We start from the raw sequence: 25,446 nt of genomic DNA, 5'->3' as shown, positions 1-25,446 counted from the left end.
GGCTGTTTCAGGATTCACAGAAATCATCAGGCATGGTCTTGTTTCCATAACAAAATCTCTTCTGTAGGTGTGACTGATTGCTCTTTGAAGTTGGGAAAAGCAGGGAAAGTGCCACATGGGAAGTGCTAAGAGTTCTCTCAGAAGGATTGCTTGGTTCCCCAGATTATGGACCATTTTCAAACTCTCAACAACTGAAGCAAAAAGATAGAAATCTGCCAGGTTCAGTGGAGCTTCTCACTTTGCATTTAGGGAGGTTTGATGATGAGTCACTAGTACTTCAAGAGTCTTGCCTCTACTTCTGTTTTAAGCATGTGTATTTTACACCTAGGCAGAGATGTTCTTTGATTCTTGGAAAAATAATTTCTTGGAAACTGGAGAGAATAAGGATAACAGTAGGAAATGGAGGGAGAAAGGTGGTTATGGGGCACTTGTAAAAGCCTCTAGAAGATTAGCAAGTCCTCCAAACCCAGGCCATGGCCTTCCCAGTGGCATGGCACCCCAGTCCTAGCCAGTCACTGCTGACCCACACAACCTGTCCCAAGCTCAGACCCCACCACCTAGCCCTCCCGCTCCTGGGGGTGGGGGTGTCACCAGAGCAAGTCACAATTCCTGAAGCCTGGTCCTTCCTAGGGGGACCCCTGTGAAGTGTACGCCCCGGACAGGAGCAGAGTGTGGGAGGGGAGGAGAACCTGCGAGAGCCTCTGCTGCCAAATACCCGCTCTTCTTCCTTAGACAGAGGCAGAGAGGAGACCCTACCTCGGCGGAGCACACAATAGGCGGCTGTTCCATGATGTGTCGCAGCCCCTTGATGCTTGGCTTTCCAGGCCTTTGGGGTGGGGACAGTGAGACTTTCCCAGCCCTCCCAAGGGCACTGCACAGCCTCTGGGGCGGGAGAGGAGCCCTGGGGCAGAGCGCAGTCCAGTCTCCTAGGCATTTCATCACCCCTCTCCGACCCTACTCCCGCTCCACACTTGAAAAAAGCAGCAACCTCATCTCGCCTGCCGGATGCGGCTGCACCAGCAACATCAGCCGCGGGCGGAGCCCGAGTGGTTGCCACTTCCCCCCTTTTCCCTCGTGACCCTAGCCCCCACCTCCAGAACTCCCTCCCCCTTCACGCGCCCTTCCCCGCCCGACACACCCTCCTCCTGAGGCGGCGGACTGGGCTCTGGCTCCTCTGGACGCAAGGAGCTGCCGCCGCCCCCGCCGCCGCCCCCGCCGCCGCCGCCGCCGCCGCCGCAGGGCCGGACGGCGAGCCAGCCAAGCGAGCGAGCAAAGGAGGGAACGGGGGAGGAGCAGCGGGCGGGAGGGAGGAGCAGCGGGAGCCGCGGCGCCGCCGAGCTGCGATGTGGCCGGCCGGGGCGTAAACACCGGGAGCAGCAGCGCCCGCGGCCGCCCCGGCCCGGGGCAGTGAGAACGCTCGCAGGGACCTGTCCGCCGCCGCTGCCATGGCCGAAGTGCGCAAATTCACTAAGCGGCTCAGCAAGCCTGGCACGGCGGCCGAGCTCCGACAGAGCGTATCGGAGGCTGTGCGGGGCTCCGTGGTGCTGGTGAGTGGCCGAGGGACGGGCCGTCTCGAGGGACGCGCTCCTGCGAGGAGCGACGCGGTGGCTTCCTGAGCGGTGGCTTCCTGAGCGCGGGGCCGGGGGCGGGCGGGGCGTCCAGGCGGCCGCCCGGTGCGCTGTGAGCTCTTTCTCCGCTCCAGCAAGTTTTCGCGCTGGCGGCCGCCTCCCAGGGTCCGGCTCCTGGGCGCCCGCTGACAGCGCTTGGACCGCCCCGGCACGGCTGAGCCGCGCTGGGGTGGACGCCACGCCGCAAAGCGGCGCTCCCACCCTGGGCCGGGGCGGGCGTGTGAGGTGGAGAGCAGACCTCGCGCAGCTCTGGACCCGGCACAAAGAGCTGGGGACCAGGGCGCAAGGAGAGCACGATCACCTCCCGCGGCAGGCACCTGAGGCAGCCTAGGCGGAAGGATGCGATGAGCTTTGTGCACATACACACTCACACACACACAACGTCTACATACACAAAAAGAACCCCACCCAAAAAGCCCAGGGCGCCCAAGCTCGGGCGGGCGGTGAGAACAGAGGAAGCAGAGCAACTTCCTCCGGCTACCGGGGAGACAGAGGGTGGCGATGGGTGTTGACGGGGTGCTGGTTCTACCACTACGGAGGGAGGGGATTGGGAACTATGGGGTTCCGCGGGAGAGCGGATGCGGGTAGGTCGCCCATAAATGGGGGTGTTCCCTGAGACCTGTGAGCGCTGCAGCGGCCAGGGGATGAGGTTTAAGGGCAGATGGGGTGTGCTGGTCCAAGGACGGCAGAGACCCTCCGCTCAGGGCTGGACGGTGCCATCTAGGCTGCAGGGCTGGGGCATGGTGGTTCAAGAGCACGCCCGGGAACCCTCCGGGCACACCCTTGGCTGCACCGGGATTGTCTGACTAGGGAGGGAAGTGGACTATGCTAACCCGCACTTGCCCCTTCGGTTTCCAAGACAGTTGTGGCCAATTTCCTGGACTAGCGAACAGCCCCTAAGTAAGCAATTGGACCGGTTAATTAGCGTGTGTTTTGTTTTGTTATTTGGGTCTTTGGAGGAATTTTTGTTTGTTTTTGTCTCTCTACTCTCTTACAGAGTGTCCTTTGCTGTGTTTAAATTTCACCATTTAAGAGAGGACTTTTTGTTAACACAACTTGTTGTGGAAAGGGAACGTCACAGCTTTTCCTTGTAATTTTTCTCTTGGTCTTGTAGAATTAGCAATAAAACCAATATTAATTTAGGTCAGGGGTCTGATCCCAACAGTGGAGAAAGTTGACATTAGTGAGAGTTCTGGAGGAGGATCAAAGGTAAAATATGTACCTTTAAGATGAAAATCTGATCCCTAATAGCTACAACTGTGCAAAGCCAACTGACTTTAAAGAAATCTCTTTATCGTGGTTGGACCCTTGGAAGTTTAATCCTGCTGTTTAGTGAAGCTAAACCCAGACCTTTAATGTTGTTTTAATGGATTTGCCTTATTGTGTGTTTCACTCCGATTTTGGAGTGAGGACCTGTTGAGGTCAAATTGCAACCAAGCTTGTCATCACAGCCAGTTAGGAGAGGAAGACAGCCATGCGCAGGGCATTTACACCAGGGCTCTCATTTTTGGTGATTATTAGCAAGTGATTCAAGGTGCACAGCGCAGAGAACACTTTCCTCAACTCAAGAAGAAAGAAAAGCTTTCCTGAGCAGGGTCGGCTGGCCCTCTGCAGCATCGTGTGAGGTAGGCAGATGGCCTCAAGAGAATAAATGGGAGGCAGCAAACCACTGGGATTTGACCAGCATTCGACTTGCTACCTTGTGCAGCAAAAAGTTAAATCCTAGGTTTTTAGGTTTTAAAAAGAATTTTGTGCAATGCAGGTGCAGCTGCTCAAACTCTTAATGGGAGGACACTCTTCTTGGAGCTACTGCCGAGTAGCCATGGTTTCCCCATCGGCCTAGCTTACTTGGGACCAAGGCCGCTGATTTTTAGCATTTATACCAGACAAGGCAGGGGAATGATATTTATTCACTACTCTAGTATGTGGTCCACATTGAGATTTCAGGAATGGGGAGGACAGTCTAATAATAAATCGGTCAATATCTGTTGCACCAGTACTGTGTGCAAGACACAATGCTAGATGCCCTGTAATTACAGTAGACTGAGGATGGCTTTTTCATGTGTTTTCTTCAGTTCTGACTGAGTTCTGTGTGTGTATGTGTGTTTGTATAGGTCAACAGGACATCCAGATTGTGTACAGAAATCAATTTTAGGTTCTTCCTAGCACCTTCAAAAATGCTACTTGTAAGTAGTTCACTTTATTAAGAAATACGGAAACAGCTTTAAATGGAGGTTGGCTCCTAAATGACTCTCTCGGTCAGTTTCTATCTCTTTTCCTCTGTCCCTCCCTCCCTCTCTCCCTTCTCTTTTTCTGCCTCTTCCCTCTCCATGCATTTCTGACACAAAGAGCTGTTAACCAAAGTGAAGCCCTAGGTGGCTGGAGAACAATAACAGTGTTGCAGCTGCCATCAAAACTTCTGGTTCTTTTCTGATTTAAACCCTCTGTTTATTAAGGGACAGCTGTGGTAGGATTTACACTTGCTGCTATAAACCCAAGATACTAATGTTAGGCTTTCAACATGAGTCCGAGTTATTAGCGCAGCACACCAAGCTTTCCTCTAGTCTATCTCACCTTAGAACTTGGAAAACCCACCAAGCTGAGCAAATACACAGTATTTCCTGTGTAGATTTTTTTGTTAATTTTACAATTGCACCCTTGTTGGCATGTTGCTAACATTCAGTTTTACTCAGTGTTGGAAAAATTCAGGACTGGGCTTGCGCTATATATGGCATATTGTTGTGTATTCAAGCTTTCATTCAGAATTAGTGCTTCCAAGAATCTGTTAAGTACATGAAGCAGACAGAGGAAGAAGTTGTCTCACTGCTGCATGTTCCTGTATGTTCAGCATTTTTATGAAGGTCAGTTTTAAATCAGGGAAAAGGATAATTACAGAATCACTATTGACAATGATATCTCAAGAGTGGCTTGGGGAGGAACATTACAACCAAGAGTGTATATGAGTAATGGAGAAGCCTTTACATATACACATATTTGAAATGCAGAGTTTTATTGATGTTTTGTGATAATTCAGGATATAGCTATTTGTCCTCCAAAGGCATTTGATAAACCTGTTTTGTTATATCTACTCTCGAGGACCTACTGTGTTTTCCTGGGAAAGTCACTTAGCAGGTGTTTAAATAGCATTTGCTATTGAGTTTACCTTTAATTCCTTGTGCGCCAAATGATCTGCAAAGAGCCCGCTAGATATTACTGGTTGTAGCCCCTTGAGGCAGGGTAATGCATGTGGTGTCCTCTGACTGGCACTGGCCAGATTTCATGTGATGACTTCCACAGAAAGAAGATCTGCAGGAGCTGAGGAGGGCTAAAAGGGTCTGCAGCTGTTGATGTCCCCCACCCGCCACTGCCACTCACAACTACCTTTACAGGGCATGTTTATTATATTCCCACTTAAGGAAGCCTGAAAACCAGCAGAGCTGCTCCCTCTTTCCACGGAATTTGTGGAAAGTACTTAATATAGGACAAACTCCACAGCTTCATTGGTAAAGAGGTGATAACTTACACCATGGAATAAAACCACTTTCAAATTGCTCCCCCCTCCCTGCCCCAGTTTTGGGGATTGAACCCAGGGCCTCATGCCTGCCAGGTCAGTGCTCTACTACTGAGCTACATCCCCAGCCCATTTTGGGCTTCTTGACCAAGATTTTCCAGTTCAGAGACTTAGTTCAGCTCTCAAGGAGCTGAGAGACAGGAAAGTTAACCATCTTGGCATTTAGTATTGGCTAGGAAAAACTTAAAATTTATTTGTGTGCATATTCTGGGTGTCCTATTTACACACACACGCACCACCTTAGGCATAAGATTTGTCTTGTTACTTCTGTTGGCTTCTCTGGGTTAGAAAGACCTGAAAGACGGGGGCAGTCCTCAAGGATCTGTCCAAAAGACCAGTGCAGTTTTCTGTGAAACCAGAGAGCCCTTCTTGCTGAACCCTTACTTAAGCACTGAATAGTAGAGTTTGTTTTCTAAGATAAACATGTTTTAAAAATTCTGTGGATTGAGTCTTTGCCTATTTTAATCCTGAGGAAGACTTCTTTTGTATTTTGATTGCTTTATTAGATAATAAGGACATGTTTATTGTAGAAAAATTAGAAAAACAGGAAAAAACTACATCATTACCCTTATTACTCAGAAGAAACTCTGTTAATATTCAAATGTATATATTTCAAAACTCTCTGTATCTCTCTGTATATGTATGGAAAATATATGAATTGAAATACATCATAATCTTTTAAATAATTTTTTCATTTATCTTATGAACATTTCTTCATGTCAGCAAATATAAATTTACATAAGCATGTTTAGTAAATCTGCCAACAATTCCACTGTGGGTGTACCATAGGTTAATCATCTTTTATTGTTTGATATTTTTGTAGATTCTAATGTTATTCTGTTATAAACATGAGCCTTCAGGTACTGGACCTTTAAATTTAAGGTAAATCAGTTCCTAAATTGCATTTGTCACACCTCACATGCTCAGTGGCCATGTGTGGCTAGTGGCTAGTAGATACAGAGCATTTCCATCATTGCACAAAGTTGTCTTGGATAGCAGTGGTCTAAACATTAATTGAGTGAGCATTTTTTAGAAGGCATTCTCCAACTTGGTAGGTTTTCCTCTCAGGATAAAGGAAATTGCTTGCTTAAAGACTATATGTACTTTTAGTATTAAACATTCCTCAAACCCATTGCAGTAGCTCACACCTATAATCCCATCTACTCTGGAGGCTGAGACTAGAGATACTTTTTGTGTTTGTTTTTGTTTTTTATGTTGGAGACAAGATCTCATTATGTAGTTCAGCCTGGCTTTGAACTCACTATGTAGCCCAGGCTGGCCTCAAACTCACACCAATCCTCCTGCCTCAGCCTCCCAAAGTGCTGGGAGTGGCATACAGCATCATGCCCAGCTGCAGGCTGAGACTAGAGGATTAGGAGTTTGGGCTCAGCCTGGACATCATGTTAAGACCCCATGTCCATAAGTAAATAAGAATTCCTCTTAACACTGGTGGTGTAGCTCAGTGGTAGAGCACCTGCCTAGCATGCTTGAGGCCCCAGATTTCATCCCTAGCACCACACACATTCAAAAATTCGTCTTAAACATACTGTTAAATTGCTCTGCAGAAAGTTAGTCCAATGTACTCTTTCACCAACAGACTGTGAGGGTATTCATTTCAACTTTTGTATGCCAACACTGGTTAGAAATACTTTTTAATCTTTGTAATCTGATAGGAAATAAATGGTGGTCTAATTTGTATTTCTTTGCTTACTTGAACAGTTTTTCATGTTTTAGTTCATTCATGTTTCTTGTTTTGAGAATTTAAGTGAACTCTCTTATAGACTTATTTCCTTGTTTTCAGTTCTTGCAATAACGGTCTCCCTCCCCCACCCCAAGATTCTGTTTTGCTGAGTCAGGGGTGGGTTCAGTCATGTACAGTCTTTAAAACCCCTCTAGGTAATTCTGACGTGCACAGAAATGCTGATCTAGGCCACTTGTCCACAAAAGGCAGGAATGTCCCCAAAACACATCTCTGACAAATTTTTGTGTAGCTTCTCCTTGTTGGTTAGAGGGCTGTGTTAGAAAAGTTTCTTGAGCTGAAATTTACTCTCTGTAAGTTCCACTATGGGCGGGGCCCAGCTCTGCTCTTCAGAGCCACATAAAATGTTTGGTTCCTCTTTCACATGACAACCCTTCAAATATTTGGAGACAGCCGCCATAATTTTGGGGGGGGGAGGGTACTGGAGATTGAACCCAGGGACTTTGCGCTGAGCAATATCCCCGGCTCTTTTTTATTTTTGAGATAGGGTCTCCCTAAGTTGCCCAGGCTGGGCTCAACTCCTGACTCTTCTGCCTCAGCCCCCCAGAGTCCTGGGATTACTGCTTCCCAGAGTGCCTGGCTATCATATTGTTTTAAAATTCACTCTTCACAAGGTCAAAGAGCCTTCATTTCTTTCCTTCTTTTCTCCTTGGTTTCAAGATTCTTCACATCATGGTCATTCTCTTTGGGCTCTTTTCCAAGTTTTCAGTGTCTTACTTAAAATGGGAGAGGCAGAGCTCAAGAGTCAGGCCTATCCTTGAATTTGACCTCTACCACCTACTTGCACTGTGAACTGAGGCAAGCATCTTGATATCATTTTCCTCATCTGTGAAATGGGAACTAAGTGTAGTACCTTTCTTATGAGGAATAAAGAAGGTTATGTATAAAAAGTGACTGATACATAAGTGATTCATAAAGGTTAAAAAACGTTGGTGAAAAAAATCCAGTATTCTAGAAAGGCCTACCACAGAATGTTTCTTTTACATTCTGGATGACGGCCAGGAAATCAGGGGCTGTGTATTCATCTTTATTCCAGTACCTCACAGAGTGCCTGGAATGCAATAGGTACTCAGTTCTTGTTTTTTGGGAAATACAGGGCCAGTAGTACTTTGTGTGGGTATTCTCAGTTTTGGGAGAAGAGCCTGGGGAAGCCAGGAACCTAGTTAAAATATATAGTTCAAGAGAGAGTAACAAAGGCTTTAACTGAAGCAGTGAGAATGGAGATAAGGGGAAGACTTGAGACATTTTTCAGGGATAAAATCAACAGGATTTTGTGATAATTGGAAGGAGTGGAGGAGAAGAGGAAGAAGACAGAGAGAAAGCAAGAAGAGGTAGAGTTGAGATGATTTTGAAGCTTCTCAGATTGGGCTAATAGGAGGAACAATGTGTTTGGTGATAAGGATAGGGAAAAGAAAATGAACAACTCCTACTTGAGAGAGGTGTTAAGGCAGAGGCAGATTTCAGTTAAACAACGCGGTGGAGAACACTGTAAGGGAAGGTTGAGCACGTAAGATTGTGTTTTGGCACAAGACAAGTTCTTGAGGGCAGAGAGGAGAATGTTCCTACTGGAATCAGGAAAGGGAGGCAGAGCCAGGAAAGGGCTAGGGCTGAGCAGACAAGTGAGATTGTAGGCAAGATTAGCTGATTAAAAAGGCTCACACATTTGGGGGTGATTAGGAAGTGGGAGGCAGGGTGTGGAGGAATAATCTGGAGGCCAGCCCTGGACTTCCAGTTAGCTTCAATTCTCAGGGTCTAAGCAGCAAAGTGTAAGAGTGGAGGGGTGACCAACCTCCTCCAGATGTCCAGAGAGGCTAATTAGAATAGTTCCTACCCTAAGGTCTCACGAGCCAGAAAGGGAGGTTATTTATTTTTTGTATGGTGCTGGGGATCAAACCCAGAGCCTTATGTGAGATACCGTGCTATACCTCCACCCCTAGAAAGGAAGATTATATACATGTAAATAACTGAACTAGAGAAGACAGAAGCTAGGTAGAATTCTGTTGGTTTTGCCTTTTATTTATGGTTGGTTAATTACATCATGCCTGCTGCCCCCTTCCCAAACTTCTCTCCCCTGTTCTTTTTTGTGATCCTTAAGGTTTTTTCAAGGGTTTGGTCCTTTCCTGGTTTTAACTAGATTAAGTAGGCCTTTACTATTGGGCATTGTTAATGTCTGTGGCATTCCCCACATTTATTTGACTCCAGGCTCTTACCCTGTCATGGGAATGAGGAGAATTAATGGTACCATCTGGCAGGGTGAGAAATCTGTACATAGTATACATGTGTAACTCACCTTGGCATTCCCTTACTTGATGTCTCCAGACTGTAAATGGTTGCTGCCTTCCCAAACCTCCATGTTTCACTTAAGGAACCCTCCAAACTTTTTTGTTGCAATTCAGTTCAGAGCAGTAATTTGTGTACCCAATTTTGCAATCTCCTGAGATACAGAATTGTCAGCTAGGCATGTTGAAAAATTATTTATTTTTAAAAACTGTATTTAACACAGAAAGATAAGCCAGAAGCCACATCGGGGAGAAGGATCCTGAGTGCTCTCTGTTTTCTATAAATTCTAAGGGTACTTTTAGGATGCATTTGTCCTCAGGATTTAGATCTCTTTGCTTTTCTTTAGCCTTTGTCACAAGGGCAAAGGAGTTCCTGGGTAACATTGGTCCGTCATTTATCTCAGCTTAGAGCCAGATGCCTTTTTGATTCTTTGCAGAGCTCCACCCTGGAGGCTCCCAGAGCTATAACTGGAATGAGACAAAGGAACAGTCTCAGTGAGCTGCCATTGCCTGTAAGCTGTCTTCTTAGAGCAGAGTGGTTAAGAGCATGAGCACACTGCTCAGGTTCAAAGTTCAGCTTAGCAGCTTGCTAGCTGGGTGACTTTGGGCCACTTATTTAACCTTCCTGGGCCTTGGTATCCCCATCGTGGGCTTGTTGAAAGGCTTAATGGAGTTGTTGCACTTAGAACAAGGTCTGGCACATGGTAAGCATGACTGTTAGCTCTTATTATCATTCATAGGCTTTGTGAGGGGCAAGCAAAGCCTTTTGTGTGTGTGCTGCGAATCAGTAATGAAAAAATGAACTGGCAGAAGGGGAAGCAGGTACCCTTGCTTTCTTATTTCCTTGCTCCAGATCATACCCCAAAGGAGTGAGCGCCATGACTGACCCAAGAGTGAGACCCTTCCTGGAAGAATAAGCTGGTAGACAGCTCTCCAGCAGGCTTTTGGTAATATCCATTCTCAGTCTGACTTAGTCATACTGAAAAGTGTAGTGGGTGTAAATTAGGGCTCTGGATCTTTGGCATTTCCTGCCTCCAGACCAGTCTGATGAGAGATTGGGAAGGCTGGCTTTGGTGGAGGGGACCCACACACATGGCCTTTGGTAGAAGAACCCACCTTTATGCCAGCCTGTTCAGTGTAATTTATGCAAAGGGGGGAATAGAGGAAAATGGGGATCTGTATAGAAAAATAGATTTGACACTCTTTTTCCTGTCAAAACCTTATTGATACCCCTTTAACACATTAATCCTCACTTTAAAAAAATAAAATGAATGTTGAAATCCAAATGCCTCTTTTGAAACTACCTTGGAAACATGTATTTTAGTGGGAAAAAATTAAAACTTAAAGGTCTCCTTAAAGTTACTATACTTTATTTTGGGGATGGAAACCAAGGTTTCCTACATGCTAAGCATATGCTCTGCCAGTGAGTTACACCCCCAGCCTTAATATCCTTTTACATTCAGTTTTTCTGGCTTTGTGATAGCAGGGTAAATCGTGTGTACAGTTTTCCAGTAGAGGCAGTATGGTGGGAAACATGCCAAATGTTCCAGCTACATGTGGTTTCCCTATTGTCTCTGCACAGCCTTGCACGATCCTGCCTAAATTTGCTATTAATGATTTCCTCCAATTCTTCTCCACTTCATTTTTATTGCTTATGGAGTTTATTGTTCATGGGAAGTTATGTGGGTTTTGCCTTTCTTGACAGCTTATGTTGAGTTGTATGTGTTTCGATTTGCTGAGAAGTATTTGAAGATATTTTGATACTTCAGCTTTTTCATCCTATTGCTTTCTCTAATGACTGGAGATATTTTACTGGGTGAGATTTAACTAAGAAGTCAAGTATTCATCCATTTCTCTGAGACAGAATATTTTTATTTATTGAAGTGTTTCAGTTAAGTGTGTCAGGAACCTGGGGAATTCATTTGTATGAGATGTTTTTTAAATGATGACACAACTTTGTATTTTTATAGCTCCAATCTTAAGAAGAATTAAAATACTGCGATGTCCGTGATCCCATATGGCTATAGGTCACTGTTAAACACATACCACATTGTCATCACCCCTCTTCTCTAAGTAGGGAGACAGAGGCCCGTGTTTGCTAGATGACAGAAGAGGTAATAAACTCCAGGTATCTCAAGTGCTTCAGAGTTACAGTGTGAAGAAGCAGTAGAGCGTGTGTGCCAGAGGTTCCAAAAGAAATGAGGTAGAGGGAGCTCTTCTTGTGTGGTTTTGGTGATGATCTATGGGAAGCAGTGTTTATTTCTAATCAAGCTTAGGCCTCTTTGGTGGGAAAGTATAAAAAGTAAGGACAAAAAGAAAAAAGAAAAAAAAGGGATAGGGTTGTTATTGAGAAATGTAGGTAAAATCAGTATAGATTTTTCCTTCCCAAAGCAAACCTAAGGATTTGGGGGCCTGTTTGCAATTGGGCAGTCTTCCTTTCTTTGCTCTTTGAATAACTATATGGAAAAAAAATCTCCAGAGTACTGGCTCTGCACAGGTACCTGGGATCATTTTCATGGAACTGTTTCTATGATTTTTTTCAGATAAGTTAACACTTTCCAAAAATAACAGCATATATATTTCTTGCCATGCCTTTTATATTAGTAGTTTCGTTTTCCCATGTGAGAAACAGCCAGCTTTATGCCTTGCAGAGCCTGTTGTTACAGTGTTCATGGTGTGAATGGAAGAGAGCTGTTGGCATGGCTGGTTTATTTTCATAGGTTAACAAGTTCCTAATGCGTCAGTGCATTAAATGGTTTCCTAAAGACCTGAAGGAGGAATATCTTCTTCCAAGGTGCCTATCTCACCACCAAGAAACAACGTAAGTCTAAGAAGGATCTGTATCAACTGTTGCATAAGTAACACTAAATTGTTATTTAAAAGCTCACGGGGCCAGTACCTCTCGTTTGTGTCCAGCAGCGCGTTTATGACATGCTCTACCCCAGAGAGGCTTGCTTCTTTACTGCTAGTGACTGACATGATCGCTTGGAGAGGAAATTGGCCTCTGTCTGTCCCTTTCTAATAGTCTGGCAGAATTCTCACCAGAAGAACAAGAAGAGAATTCTGTAAGGCTGCTCGCTTCAGTTCTATAATAACAAACCTGGTTCTCCTCCCTGCCTCCCTTTCCCCTACTTATCACTGGAGCTACGCTGCCATCCACGACCAGCTCAGCACTGCCCCAGCTTCAGTGGCTTCTCAAAATCAAAGCCCAGATTCTTGGCCTCAAGTTGTACAAGCTGCTGGTTTGACCCTGTCTTCAAGATTTATTTCCAGCCACTGAGTTTTGGTCTTCTTCCTGGTCTCCTCTGTATCACTATGTTCCTGTCTTTTTTTTTCCAGGTGCTCTGGGAACCCAGGGCCTCATGAGTGCTAGGCAGGCACTCTGCTGCTGAGCCACACCCCCAGCCCCTGTGCCCCTGCCTTGGCCCTCTTCTAGCTCATCCTATCTAACCCCCTGTTTTGATTTTCTGGTCGGTTGCCCAGCAATCTAGGAGTGAGTTCTGGTCTTGTTGCTGGCCTTCCTGAGGAGGGATGCCCCATCCTCACTGTGACCATAGAACAGCTTGAGCTCAGCACAGCAGGGGAATTGTGGCCTGAAGAAGTGAGAGCTGCTGAGAGAACTCAGAGGAGGCAGAGTGCCAGGTGAGAGGTCCAGTAAGGGCCCCTGCTGAGGATTGGACTGGACACATAGTGTTTAGGTTTCCTGTTACTGTTATAGCAAATTGCTATAAACTTAATGTCTTAAAAGAACACAGAATTCTTATAGTTCTAGAGGTCAGAAGTCTGAAATGAGTCTTGCTGGGCTAAACCTAACATTTAGTAAGGCTGCACTCCCTGCAGAAGCTCTGGAGGAGAATCCCTTTCATTGCCTCCTTTCCCAGTTTCTAGAGGCTTCCTGCATTCCTTGGCGTCTGGCCCCTCTGTCCTCAAGCCAGCAAGGGCTGGTCAAGTCTTTCTGTCATCAGATCACTCTGACTCAGCTTCTATCCTCATATCTCCTTCTCTTTGACTCTCCTGCTTCCCTCTTTCATTTATAAGAGTCCTTGGTTTGGTTATGGGGTACTGAGGATTGAACCAGGGCCTATGTGCATGTTAGGCAAGTGCTCTATCATTGAGCTACACCCCCATCCAAAACAGGATGTTCATTTTTTTTCAGTGCTAAGGATGGAACCCAGAGCCTTACGAATGGTAGGCAAGCTTCCTACCATCGAGTTATACACCCGGCCACTTGTAAGGACCCTTATAATGGCATTGGTCTCACCTGGACAACCCACAATATTTTCCTCATCTCAAAATTCTTAATTTAATTTTAAAAATCCTCAATTTAATCACATCTGCAAAGTCCCCTTTGCATGTAAAGTAACATATTCACTGGCTCCAGGCATTGAGATGAGGCCAACTTGGGGAACCATTATTCTGCCTGCCAAAGGGGGCATGCTAGAAGTTGAAGAGTGGAGGGATGCTGGGGTCACATGGGTTCCCATCAAGGCTCCTGCATTATGATGGAGCAGGAACAGGGACCTGACTGGCTGGCAAGCTATGAGACAGGTATGTAGTCCTCATAGAATTCCAATGAGGAAGCACAATCCATTTTGAGAATTTTGGTTCAAAGAAAACAGTACATGTTTGGAGCCTGCAATTTCAATTCGGATGTTTTCTTAAATTCTTCATAATTAAATTTTTTTCCCCACAGAGGACTCCCTCAGTCTGGAATTCTTGTAATGGGCACTGCTTTCAGACTTGAGTTGTTTCAGGATACAAACTGGCCAGAGACTTAGCAGGCACCTAGCCAGCTGGGGCCTATGGAATTTTCCACCCTCAGCTAAAGAAAAGAGTAAAGAGGTAGGGGTATGTGTGGGGGTGTGGAGGGGCATGTTTAAAAGAGAAAGGGATGGTTTCCCATCACAGATTAACACTGTGGCTGACAAGTCCCAATACGCTTCTCGTATAGCCTTTATAAGGGATGCTTCACTCAGTCTGGAGGTCAAGTTGGGACACTTCATTTTGAAGATAATCACTGAACCCCTTCCCAGAAATAGGTTTCTAAAGCACATGGTTGAAGAAAGTGGATGGAAAGACTGAAAATTTTCTCTGAGTTCCTTTTGGGTTTATGACGGTTTCATTTGAGTGATAAATGGAAACTTTCTCTCACCACCAAATCCAGTCACTGACATCTTAGAGAGACAAACCACAAAAGCTTCCTGGCTGATCACATATGTACTCGCTCTCCTCACTCTGGCTACTGTAATATCCACCATGATCTGATGGCACAGAGCTCTACAGCTCTGAAGAATCACTCCCAAGCAATCAAGATGCGGGTTGCATTTTCTCTTTTCCCATCAGTTCTAATTGGCCATGGACATATTTCTTTCGGGCCCATCCTATCTTTTTATAGGCCCGTGGGTAACTGACCTGGCTGTACTGTGTTAAAAATCATTATGCAAGAAGTTGGGGAAACTTCAGATTTTGTTTCAGAATCTGTAGAGACAAAATATGTGTTAATTATCTTCACTTTCTCCTGCCACCCCCCAAACAGGAAGCCAGTTCCAAGTCTCCATGTACGCGAATTCAAGTTAAAAATTCAGTTTTTTTATAGACTTACATTTATTTTTTTCTAATGTGTCTATATAAGCATAGTCTACTAACTTTTAAGTGTGAAAGGTCATTAACTGTAGGGCAATTTAAGTCTTCTTCAGAAATGGATGTTGATTTTCTCCAAATTATGGGTTCTTTTCCTTCAAGCTGAATTTATTATTTCTTTCTTTCTTTCTTTCTTTCTTTCTTTCTTTCTTTCTTTCTTTCTTTCTGAGAATTGAACCCAGAGCCTTGTGCCTGTTAGGTACATGCTCTACCACTGAGCCAAGCTCCCCTTCTTATTTTTTAGTTTTGAGACAGGGTCTTGCTAAGTTGCCTAAAACTTGTGACCTAGTCATCCTCTTGAGTAGCTAAGATTACGGGCTTTTATTTTGTTTTGCTAATTTACTACCCTGTTCTAGAGTTTCTCCTTTGTTCACTCACTCCTGGCTGAATTCCATGGCATATGGGTTGTATGCATTATTACATCAATGCACTTCATGAGGCAGTTGATGCCTTACAGGGCTGAAACTTTTGAGACTGCAGAAAGAGCTAAAAATGTGTCATTGGGGAGTGGGCCAGAGACAGAGAAAGGTGTGCTGAACTGTGGAAGATAGATGCCTTGGCTGAGGGAAAAGATAGATATTTTTATTTGGTTCATGATAAAATCCTAAGGAAATTGCTTTGAAAACTGTTGATTGAGTTGAACAGAAGTAGAGAATCTATTTCCAGTGGGCTATCTCTGTCTGTCTCTGTGTCTCTGTCTCTGCCCCCCCCCCCCGCCGCTGCAGTACTTGGGGACTGAACCTAGGACCTTTTCACTGAGCTACAACTCCAGCCCTTTCTTTTATTTTTGAGACAAGAACTTGCTAATTTGCCCAGGCTTGGCTTGAATTTGTGATCTTCCTGCCTCAGCCTCCCAGAGTGCTAGGATTACAGGCATATACCACCATGACAGGCTCTCCAGTGGTTTCTTTCTAATGGATTTAAACTGCATTGGGCAAGGTGTTAGAGATAATGGTAGAAGGCAAAACAAGGGCTTAATATGAAGGAACCAAGGATTTTTTTTTTTTGACATTACGATAGACCCAGAGACGAAACTATTAACAGGTTTTAATGAGAGTAGCAATGCTATTTTATTTTGTATTGTTTTGTTTTTTGAGATACAGTCTCACTCTGTAACCCAGGCTGGCCTTGAACTTTTAAGATCCTCCTGCCTCAGCCTCCCAGAGCATTGGGATTATAACCATGCTCCACCATGCCCAGCTGAAAGTAGTAATAGATAGATAGATAGATAGATAGATAGATAGATAGATAGATAGAGAGTGTATGGCTCCCCAGGCCAGCCTCGCCCCCACCTATCTCTGTGGCCAGCCCCTCTGCTTCTTCAAGAATGGCATTCTACTCCACCCACGTGCCTACTCTCCCCTTCTCATCTTTTTCTCACCTCTTCTTTCCCTCCCTCCATTTAACTAAAAACTGCTCACTATGGGATAGAGCAATCACTGTGTTTTTTTTTTTTTTTTAACTTTTTCTTTAGCCAAAGATGGAAAATTCCAAAGGCCTGACTTAGTGATGGCTGGGTGCCTTTCAGTGGCCCAAGCGCCAAGGGAGCTTGTCCCCTCACAAGTCCTGGCTTTGGATTAAGTTCCAGGTGACAGAAGGGAAGGCTGTATCTGTGGAATTAGGGAATCAGAAAGAAGAGTTTAAGAAATGATATAACTACAACTACAGAGCCCAGTTTCCAACACTTATTTTTGCTGGGTCTTATTGGGAAAGAGTGGCCTTTGACTCAGTAGACCTTTCAAAAGTGAAACCTTTTGCATGAAAACCAAAGCCCCTGCAGCTCTCTTTAATGGAGGCTTTTGTTTTGGGGGGTCACTACTTCACAGAGCATCCTTCCAGTTAGGGAATGGAGCTGAGTGCATCTGCCCCACTCTCATGCTTCTTGGTCTCCCTTTGGAGCAGTAATTTGGGCAGGATTTTGTTTACCTGTCCCAAGCGCTATAACAAGTTAGAGGTGACCATCTGGACACTAAGCAAAATATGATCATCTTGAAATAAGTAGAAACTACCTACCGTTCTGCAGCCTTTTGGGAGGGTGGGGGAAAGAAGAAAATGCCCAGTCCCGTAAAAATACCAACCCCACTTGCACTGGTTCTACATTACCATAAATAAACACTCAGATTTCCTCCAGAGGCCCTCATTGTCTCTTCATGTCCACCAGTAAAGCCTATCCCACCTCTGAATCGTCTTCTGCCACATCCCTGCACATGGCCTGGACTCCAGCCGTGCTGTACCATCCCTGTTCCCCACACCCCCTGCATGGTCTCTTGCCTTCATGCCTTTGCACATGCTGACTCCTCATCTCGGAATGCCCTTCCAGTCCCTTTCCTGCCAAGGAGAGTCCCCTCTGTCCTGTAGGGATCAGGTCACATGGCCATCTTCTCCACTGCCACCCCATTTGGAGTAAATTCTTCCTTCTGTAGGCTTATAGCCAATTACTGGTCATATTGGTTTCCCATAGTTGCCAACAAAGTGCCACTGACACTGGAGGCTGAGGCAGGGGGATTGCCGTGAATTTGAGGCTAGCCTAGACTCGGAATACATAGCAAGACCCTGTCTCAAAAAAAAAAAAAAAAGGAATTAGGATGGGGATGGGGGCCATTTTTCAGCTTATCCTAGCTCTTCTGTTTTAGAAAGGATTGATTTTCATTCTGCCTCATAATTGTAGGAGTTGACAGCTTTTCTCTTCCATTAGGATGGCAGTGCCTCAGGGGCTGGCAGGAGAGTGGAAAGAGCTAGAGTGCCAGAGAGGCCCAGTGATTCCACTGACAATCTGTGTTACTTTGGGCAGGCTATTTAAATTTACGGGACCTCCTTATACTCATTTGTAAGGTGGAAATAATATTCACTTTGGTGGGCCTCATAGAATTTTTCATAACAGCTAAAGATTAAAAAAACAACCTAAATAGGGGTTAGGGTTTGTGTATTTTTATATATCAATATGCCAGAAAACCTTGCTGGCATTAAAATGATCTCTCTCAATATATATTTTTGTTCTTGTTGTTGTTGTTGTTTTGAGACAAGGTTTGCTAAATAGTTCGGACAGGCCTTGAACTCACTGTGTAGCCCAGGCTGGCCTCAAATTTGTGGCGATCTTCCTGCCTCAGCCTCCTGAGTGCTGGGATTACAGGCATTTGCCATCATGTCCACTCTCTCTATATATATTTTTGACATGGGAAAAAGTTTAGGTTATGAAACAAAATTCAAAATATGATCCAACTTTTGTAGAATAATGTATATGTGATACATGTGAATTTATTTATTCACCCCATGCCTCAGTTTCTTCATCTGTAAAATGGAGATAATTGATAGTACTGGCCTCACAGGGTGGTTGTGAGGATTGAGTGAAGCAATTCAATAACGAACTTAGAACAATGCCTGGCACATAAGAAGCACTAAATAAATGTAACTATTAGTATTATTATTATATTCAAATAAACATTCTCAAAGAGGGTTTATATGTTGGTAATGTATATAATATTAAGAGTGAATACTTCAGGATAGTGGGATATGAATAAATTTTATTTTTCATGTTTTCTGTTTTTAAAAAGTTTATTTACTTATTTTACATTGAGTACTGTTTTTATAAGCAGAAAAGGTAGAGTTAAAGACAAGAACCATATTTAGCTTTCACTCTTGTTATATTTACGTTATGTACAGATAGACAAGCACAAATCACTGTTAAGATTTCTCCTATAATTCTGTAACTTCTTTCCCAGTACTTTGAACATCTCAAATTCTTTGTTGAATCAATAAAGTTAGGATGATCTAGAAATTAGACACATCAATTCACATTTCGTTTTCATTCTTATCTGCTTAAGTATTCCCTGAACTTTGATTGTATAAGTGAAGTTTTAAAAGATAGGTTTGTATCCCCTCACATACTATATATACTCCTGTACATAAATGTTACCTATGCCTATAAGTCTACATGTATCTGCGTATTTCATATTATCTTTGTAATTTTTGAGAGGCAGAAATGCTTATCTTAAATTTTCTGAAAAGTAAATAAATATAACCACTATCTTTCTTGCATGTGACATATGTCTCAGGTATATATACTGGAGACATCCTTCTCTCTCATTAGTAATATGAATCACTAGAGCATCTTAAATTTCAAGTAAAACTAATAGGTTATATGCATTGATATTACAAGGATTTCTGGTTGTGATTTTGAACATGCTATATCTTTTTATTTAAAATAATTTTTAAACTTCTTGTAGATTTAAAAATAAATGGATGGGAGAATTACTGATGAATTAGGAGCTTTGAGCTGGAAGGTCTTGCCTCTGACATTTAAGACAATTTGGTTGTGACACACATCTTGGTAAGCAGACTCTCTTTTTCCCTCTGTACTTGTGTGCCTTTTCCCATATGTCCTTGAGTTCATTTCTATCACTTCTCTTCTCCTGATTTCTCTCTACTTTATTGTCTCACTCTTCTTTGCAACCACTACTCTGAGCATAATATAAAATTAACACATAAAATATTTTTTATTTAACCAAAATTTTGAATATTTCTTCTTAATAACTTAAAAAGCAGTGGGGAAGAGAGGGCTGAATAGGTAAAATATAGAGAATTTTTTAGGGGAGTGAAACTACTCTTTCTGATACTATAATGATGGATATGTGCCATTATACACTTGTCCAAATCCACAGAATGTACAACACCAAGAATAATCCCTAATGTACACTATGGACTTTGGGTGTTATCATACATCAGTGTGGATTTGTTGATTGTAATGAATGTTCCTCATTGCTGCCAGGTGTTGATAATGGAAGGAGGCCCTGCGGTACACAAGAATGAACTCTGTGCTGAATGTTGTGAAGTTGCAGTTCTAAAAATTAGTCTATTAGAAAAAGTATGATGTGTGAAATATTTTATTTTTCTCTTTATAAAAAGTAAATTAGGGGGTGGGGATTTAGCTCAATGGCACTGCGCCTGCCTTGCAAGTGAAAGGTCCTGAGTTCGATCCCTGGTACCAAAAAAAAAGTAAATTAAATATAGCGCTTTTGTGTTTTATACATATAGATTTTTAATATTTCTGCTATGAGTGATCCTAATAGTTAAACATTTTCTACATTACTGGTAGTTTGGAAGATTGTATTCCCAGCCCTCTTGCTGACTTGTTTGGTATAATTATGAAGACCAACTAGCAAATGTAGATTGCACACTTTGAAGGCTTTGGATGAAAAGTACTAGGTAAAAGCCAAGTAATTTTATTGTTAGAGTGAAGTATTATGAATCAGAAATTTTAAGGTCTGCTCTTCACTGTGTGACCCTGGAGGCTATGCACCCATGGCATGGGTATGTGAACCACTGAAATCATGGTGTAGTGGTACCTGTTAATCAAACACAGGCTTTGGTATAGTTGTATCTGCTCAGTGCTGCCCATGTGTAAATCAAATTTGGAAAATCAAACCATTTCAAGGGAATTTGATTTTTGAATAAACTTTATTGGAATCCTTTGGCAAAAGCAAAGAATCCTTTTGTCAATGACCACTGACTAGTTTTCATCTTTTGTAAAGTAAGATTTAAGTTGTTTTAACACAGAGACACTCCTATGCCATTTAAAATCAGATTGTTTTCTTGCCATTTCCCAATATCTATTATACATTTTAGTCCTTATTTCCACTTTCCGTTTCTCACACCAGAGGAAACAATTCGGTATTTAAATACGTGTGTCCGATTTATTTCACTTAGGGGTATGGTCTCAAGGTCCACATTCAAATGGGAAGGGGAAGAAAGGAGGAGGGAGGGACAAAGGAAGGAAGGGACAAGAAAAAAAAAGTGAAAATAGAAGGAAAAAATGGAAACAAAGCTTCTGTACATAGGGAGGGGAGGGGCTGGGGGGGGAATGGGATAAAATTAAATTAAATTTTAAAACTTAAAAAAATAAAAATAAAATAAGATTGTATTGGTCCCTGGAAGAGAAGATTCACTCTGGGAAGTTTCTTTAACTCCTTCAGATCCAATGAAGCCATTTAGTCAATTACTGTTTCTGGGAACTAAATAATACCCTTGTCACCTGAAAGGTTTAAAATTGCCCTTTTAAGTGCCTCCTTATTCTCTGAGAGCACATGACTCATTCCTTTATTGTAACCTGAAAGAAACCCAAGTGTCAGAAGATACCAGAGAAATTGACTTAAGTTGCACTTCTAAACATCAGTACTGGAGGTCTTAAGTATTAGGAAACCAATATGATATGGGTTAAAAGTTGATGGTTGGAGCCACTATATTTAGTTGTGGCTGAAAGGGCAAGGGGTGGGCTGACAGTCTTTTCTAGAATATTCCTTGAGGAAATTCTTGCTGGCAGCCTTAAGGATCTAGAGTTCTGGCTAGACTCTGTGTACCATATGTTTTTATCTTGTTCTTTTGTCTGGGGACTGTAGTCCTATCCTGACCCCTGCATTTTTTAGTGCCCTTTGTTTACACATGGCCTCATAATGTTTCTTTTGCCAATTTTACTTAGAGTTGCTTCCCCTTCAAGCAGCCATTGGATCTAACTGCTGCCCATGACCAGTGAAAGAGAACTAAGGGTACTAGAACACATCTTACATAAGTTCATTTGTATACCTCTTAAAACACGTGCTTTTGACAATATAAAATGGGCCTATGAAGGGTGAGCTTCTCCAAGTTGGGGTCAGCCTTTGCCTTTCATTGACCTCATTGGATTCCATGTAATGGAAAAATATGATCAGGTTCACCCTATGGGATCATTGCTTAATATTGTAGATGACTCATTGGAATTAGTGTGCTCGAAAATCGCTTCCAGATGTATAGCAGAAACTTTTCCAAAAGGAAGAAATAAACTCTGGAAAACTGGGTTAGTTTTATTTTTTAAAAAAAATTATCTCAGAGCCAGAATCAAAACTCTTTGTACATGGTTAGTCCACATATACTTGGAAGGCTAAATAATGTGATCCTGCTCACCTTACTTTTAGACTGTCATCTGCATAAGTTGGGGGCTGCCTTCAACCTGCCTCCTTATCCCTTAGCACCTTCTTCCTGCTTCACATCCCCTATCTTTCCACAATGATGAATGATCCGAAGCCTTAAGTACTCTCTGGGTTCTGGCCTCATTCCTTACCTTTATCAGCAAATATTTACTGAGCATTTTTGTGTGAAGACACCTTGGTAAGTTCTGTGAAAGATGGAAGAACTGTCTGGTTAGAGGGCAGCAGAAGACTGGGGAATAGAGCAAAGTGACTGAGAAAGTGAGTCCTGGTGTCCATGTCTGGGTTGAAATGACACTTTCTGCCTGTGGGATATTGGGAAAGTTAGGGAGCCTTTCTAAGTGTCAGTTTCTTTGTTAATAAAGTGGTAGTGATGATGATGATAATAATACCTACTTCTAAGGTTAGCCTAAAGGAGATCGTTATTCATCTAATTTGCATCTGTAGTTTGTGTATGAAGGAGGAATGTGAGACCTGAGTTGTAGACTGAAGCTTCTTTCTAAGGAGCAATCATAGTGTTGGATCTTGGGAATTCTCTCCCAGTTTTCAGTAGAGTACTTCACTCCAGCAGAGAATTCACTGGCTTCTTATGTTCAGTGAATTTTTAGTTGAACTCTGTTAAAAGAGGTAATGTGTTGTCATCCCTTGGAAGTACTAGATGACAGATTTTGTAGCTCATGCAATAGTCAGAAGGAAAGTATTTGTAAGTAGCACAGCCTGGAGCTCTAGCAAATGCCAAGTCTGCTCTAATAAGGTGTTTTGGTAAACAAAATCATATGTTTTCCATCCTACTTATTCTTCCTGACTTACCTATTATGTTGTATGTGTGCAGTTTTCTATTGATTGTATTCTCCCCCCAGATCTCAGCTATAACCTCAGTAAATGTTTTTCTTTTCTACAGTGTGGGAAAAAATTTTTTCTAAAACTTTAAAACTGCATGAGAAGAGGAAAAGATGATAATCATTACTGTCCCATCGGGACTTATGTCTCTCTCTCTCTCTCTCTCTCTCTCTCTCTCTCTCTCTCTCTCTCGGAAGTGCTGGGGATCAGACCCAGGTTCTCAGGCATGCTAGGCAACTGCACTATACCTGAGCTTCATACAGCCTCTATAGACTTGTTTCAAAGAGTTAAAAAATGTTTAGGAGTGTGTAAAGCTGCTGCAGAAATTTCTGTCGTGGTCAAGAGCGTGCACTCCAGAGTTAAGCAGCCCTTGCTTTGCATCCTGAGCATATTAGCTTTCTCTTGCTACATGGCAAGTTACTACAAATTTAGCAGCTTGAAATAACACATACTAATTATTTCACAGTTTCTCTGGGTCAGAGGCATGGCAGTCTTTACTCAGGGTATCAGAGGAGTTGGCAGGACTAGGTTCTCATCTGAAGACTTTGGGGCCTTTTCTCAGGTCATTCAGGTTGGCACAATTCAGTTCCTCATGGCTATAGAACTGGTCTCACTGTCAGCAGGTTGTCACCAACTTCTGGAACCTACCTAGCCAGATGGGCCTCTTATCACATGGCAGTTTACTTCTTCAAAGCCAGCAGGTGGACCTCTCTCTGGAATGGGTCCTGACCAGATTAGGTCATCCAGGACAATGTTCCTTTTGATGAATTCAAGTCATCGGATTGATCATTGGTCACTTAATCAGGGGAGTGATATTTCATAATTAGCACAAGTCCCACTTAAGAAGGGGATAATCCAAGAAGTAGGAATCTTAGGGGCCATTTTAGAATTCTGTCTACTGTAGTGACTATATCACTCACTTGTGCAAGATACCTAAGCTCTCTTTAATCTGTTTTCCCGTTGATTAAATGTGAGTAATGATAGCATTCTCTACCTCATAGGGTTATTGCTAGAATTACATGAGGTAACACACGTGTTTAGCATAGCACCTGGTGCTTAGCAAGCTTTCAATAGATGTTAGAATCATAGCAGAGAAGAGCTGCTTTTCTCCCTTCCCTCCTGACTTGTCTTTACCACCCTACCCACACAATGTTTTTGAAGGTGGAACATTTGATCACACGCTAAAAATGTTGAGGACCCCCCCCCCGCCCGCATTGAGTTAAACAGAAGGATTTCCTAGTGATATAACTTAACACTGAAAATTCCAAGGCATTTGTCTTAGGATAGCTAAGTGAAAGCCTTTCTAGAGATTATCTTCTCATTTGATGTTTTTAAAAATGGTACTGGGGATTAAACCAAAGGCCTTTGCACTGAGCTCTTTTCCCAGCCCTTTTGTATTTTTTATTTTGAGACAGCATCTCAGTAACTCACTGAGTCTCCAGGCTGGGCTTGAATTTGTGATCCTCCTGTCTTGGCCTCTCAGAGTGCTGGGACTATAGCCATACACCACCATACCTGGCTCCTGATTTGATGTTTTGCTCAATGAATGCATGTGGAGACCTTAGTTCATGGTCTCCTCTAACCTGCAGCTGGAAGTGTGTTTCCTAGGTGAGGTAAAGGTTTTAGATATTAGTGTACTTAAGAAAAAAGGTTTGGTTGGTCAGTAGTCTACAATTGATAGTACTTTTGAATCATAAATCAGTACTTTATAGACCTAGAGAAATTAATTTGGAAGACCTGTACTGGGTTTGTAACCTTCAGTAAGGATATTTAATAGTTCAGCTGCATGGTGATCTTGAAATTTGGATTCAGTTTATTCACGCCAACCACTGAGACCTAGCCATTTCAGGGTATTTGAGTATGAGTCCAGGGCCATGCACAGAAGAAAATGAGCGTGAGTTGCTCCTTTTCATTGCCTGTGGAAATTGAGTATGTTTCAATAATATTTAGAATATAAACTCTCATTTAACCAGTAGCTGTTTAGAAGCCTCATGTTGCAAGTGGCAATATTCATAGAAATATTGCAATATTTAGGAAAGAAGGGAGAGAGTTGAAGAGAAAAGAAACAAAGGACAGATATAAGAAAAAGGAAATGCCTACAATTTATAAACAAGGAATCACTTCTGCAGAGTTGGAATCTTCATGGTGGAAAGAAACGTGTCAATTTCCACAATAATTAGTTAAACATTCCACTCCCTTCAGTGGTAACAAATCCGCATGTTTATCATCTATGTGAAAAGTTTGAAGTTTGTATACTTAAGAACCATCCAGAGAAGGGAGCTGGTGGAGATGGGGAGCCTTGTAAGCTCTCCTGTCTCTCCAGGTTCAGTGGTACACATTTTAACCCTGGTTCTTGGGAGGTTGAGGCAGGAGGATTGGAAATTTGAGGCCAGCCTAGGATATAGTAGTGAGTTCAAGGCTGGCCTGGACTACATAGTGAGACTTGTCTCGAAAGGGGGCGAGGAGGAGGGAAAGATCTCATATCTCTCTACCATCCTGACTGCCCCCACTGGGCTGAGTGTCACACCCATTGTGGGTTCTCTTTCTGTGGCTCTCACTAGTATACAAGTGGCTTACAGCATCAGCTTCCTCAAGAGTGCGCACAGATGGGGGAGGAATCATGAGTTTGTGACCTCATTGAAAAGACTTCAGTCCTTGTACCTTTACTTTCAGAAAAATAAAAAAGAAGCATAAGATTTGCCTTCTGTATAGAGCCTGAAAATAGTGGAAATCAGTATTTAGGTTCTTTGCTTGAGCCCTAAAAATTGTACCT

At 43.0% G+C, this 25,446-nt stretch overlaps 1 protein-coding gene across 3 annotated transcripts in view; it reads left to right on the top strand.

Annotated features, from left to right (window-relative positions):
* The first annotated feature begins 1,329 nt into the window (after positions 1-1,329).
* Dock11 (dedicator of cytokinesis 11) overlaps positions 1,330-25,446 on the top strand; it is a 178,243-nt gene continuing 154,126 nt past the window's right edge. Inside the window, exon 1 of one of the 3 annotated variants that reach the window (XM_004872144.4) lies at positions 1,330-1,547. In XM_004872144.4, the coding sequence (XP_004872201.1) occupies positions 1,446-1,547 (102 nt within the window). In that variant the 5' untranslated portion in view covers positions 1,330-1,445. The remainder of the gene's footprint in view (positions 1,548-25,446) is intronic. The other 2 variants (XM_087199882.1, XM_013068283.3) reach the window with 2 other exon arrangements.

Source organism: Heterocephalus glaber, unplaced genomic scaffold, assembly GCF_053883595.1.
Source record: "Heterocephalus glaber isolate CG9 unplaced genomic scaffold, H.glaber_assembly_v1.0 deba00001730, whole genome shotgun sequence".
Classification (NCBI taxonomy): Eukaryota; Metazoa; Chordata; class Mammalia; order Rodentia; family Bathyergidae; genus Heterocephalus; species Heterocephalus glaber.
Note: the sequence above shows the minus strand (reverse complement) of the source record. Positions and strands in the feature narration are given on the sequence as shown.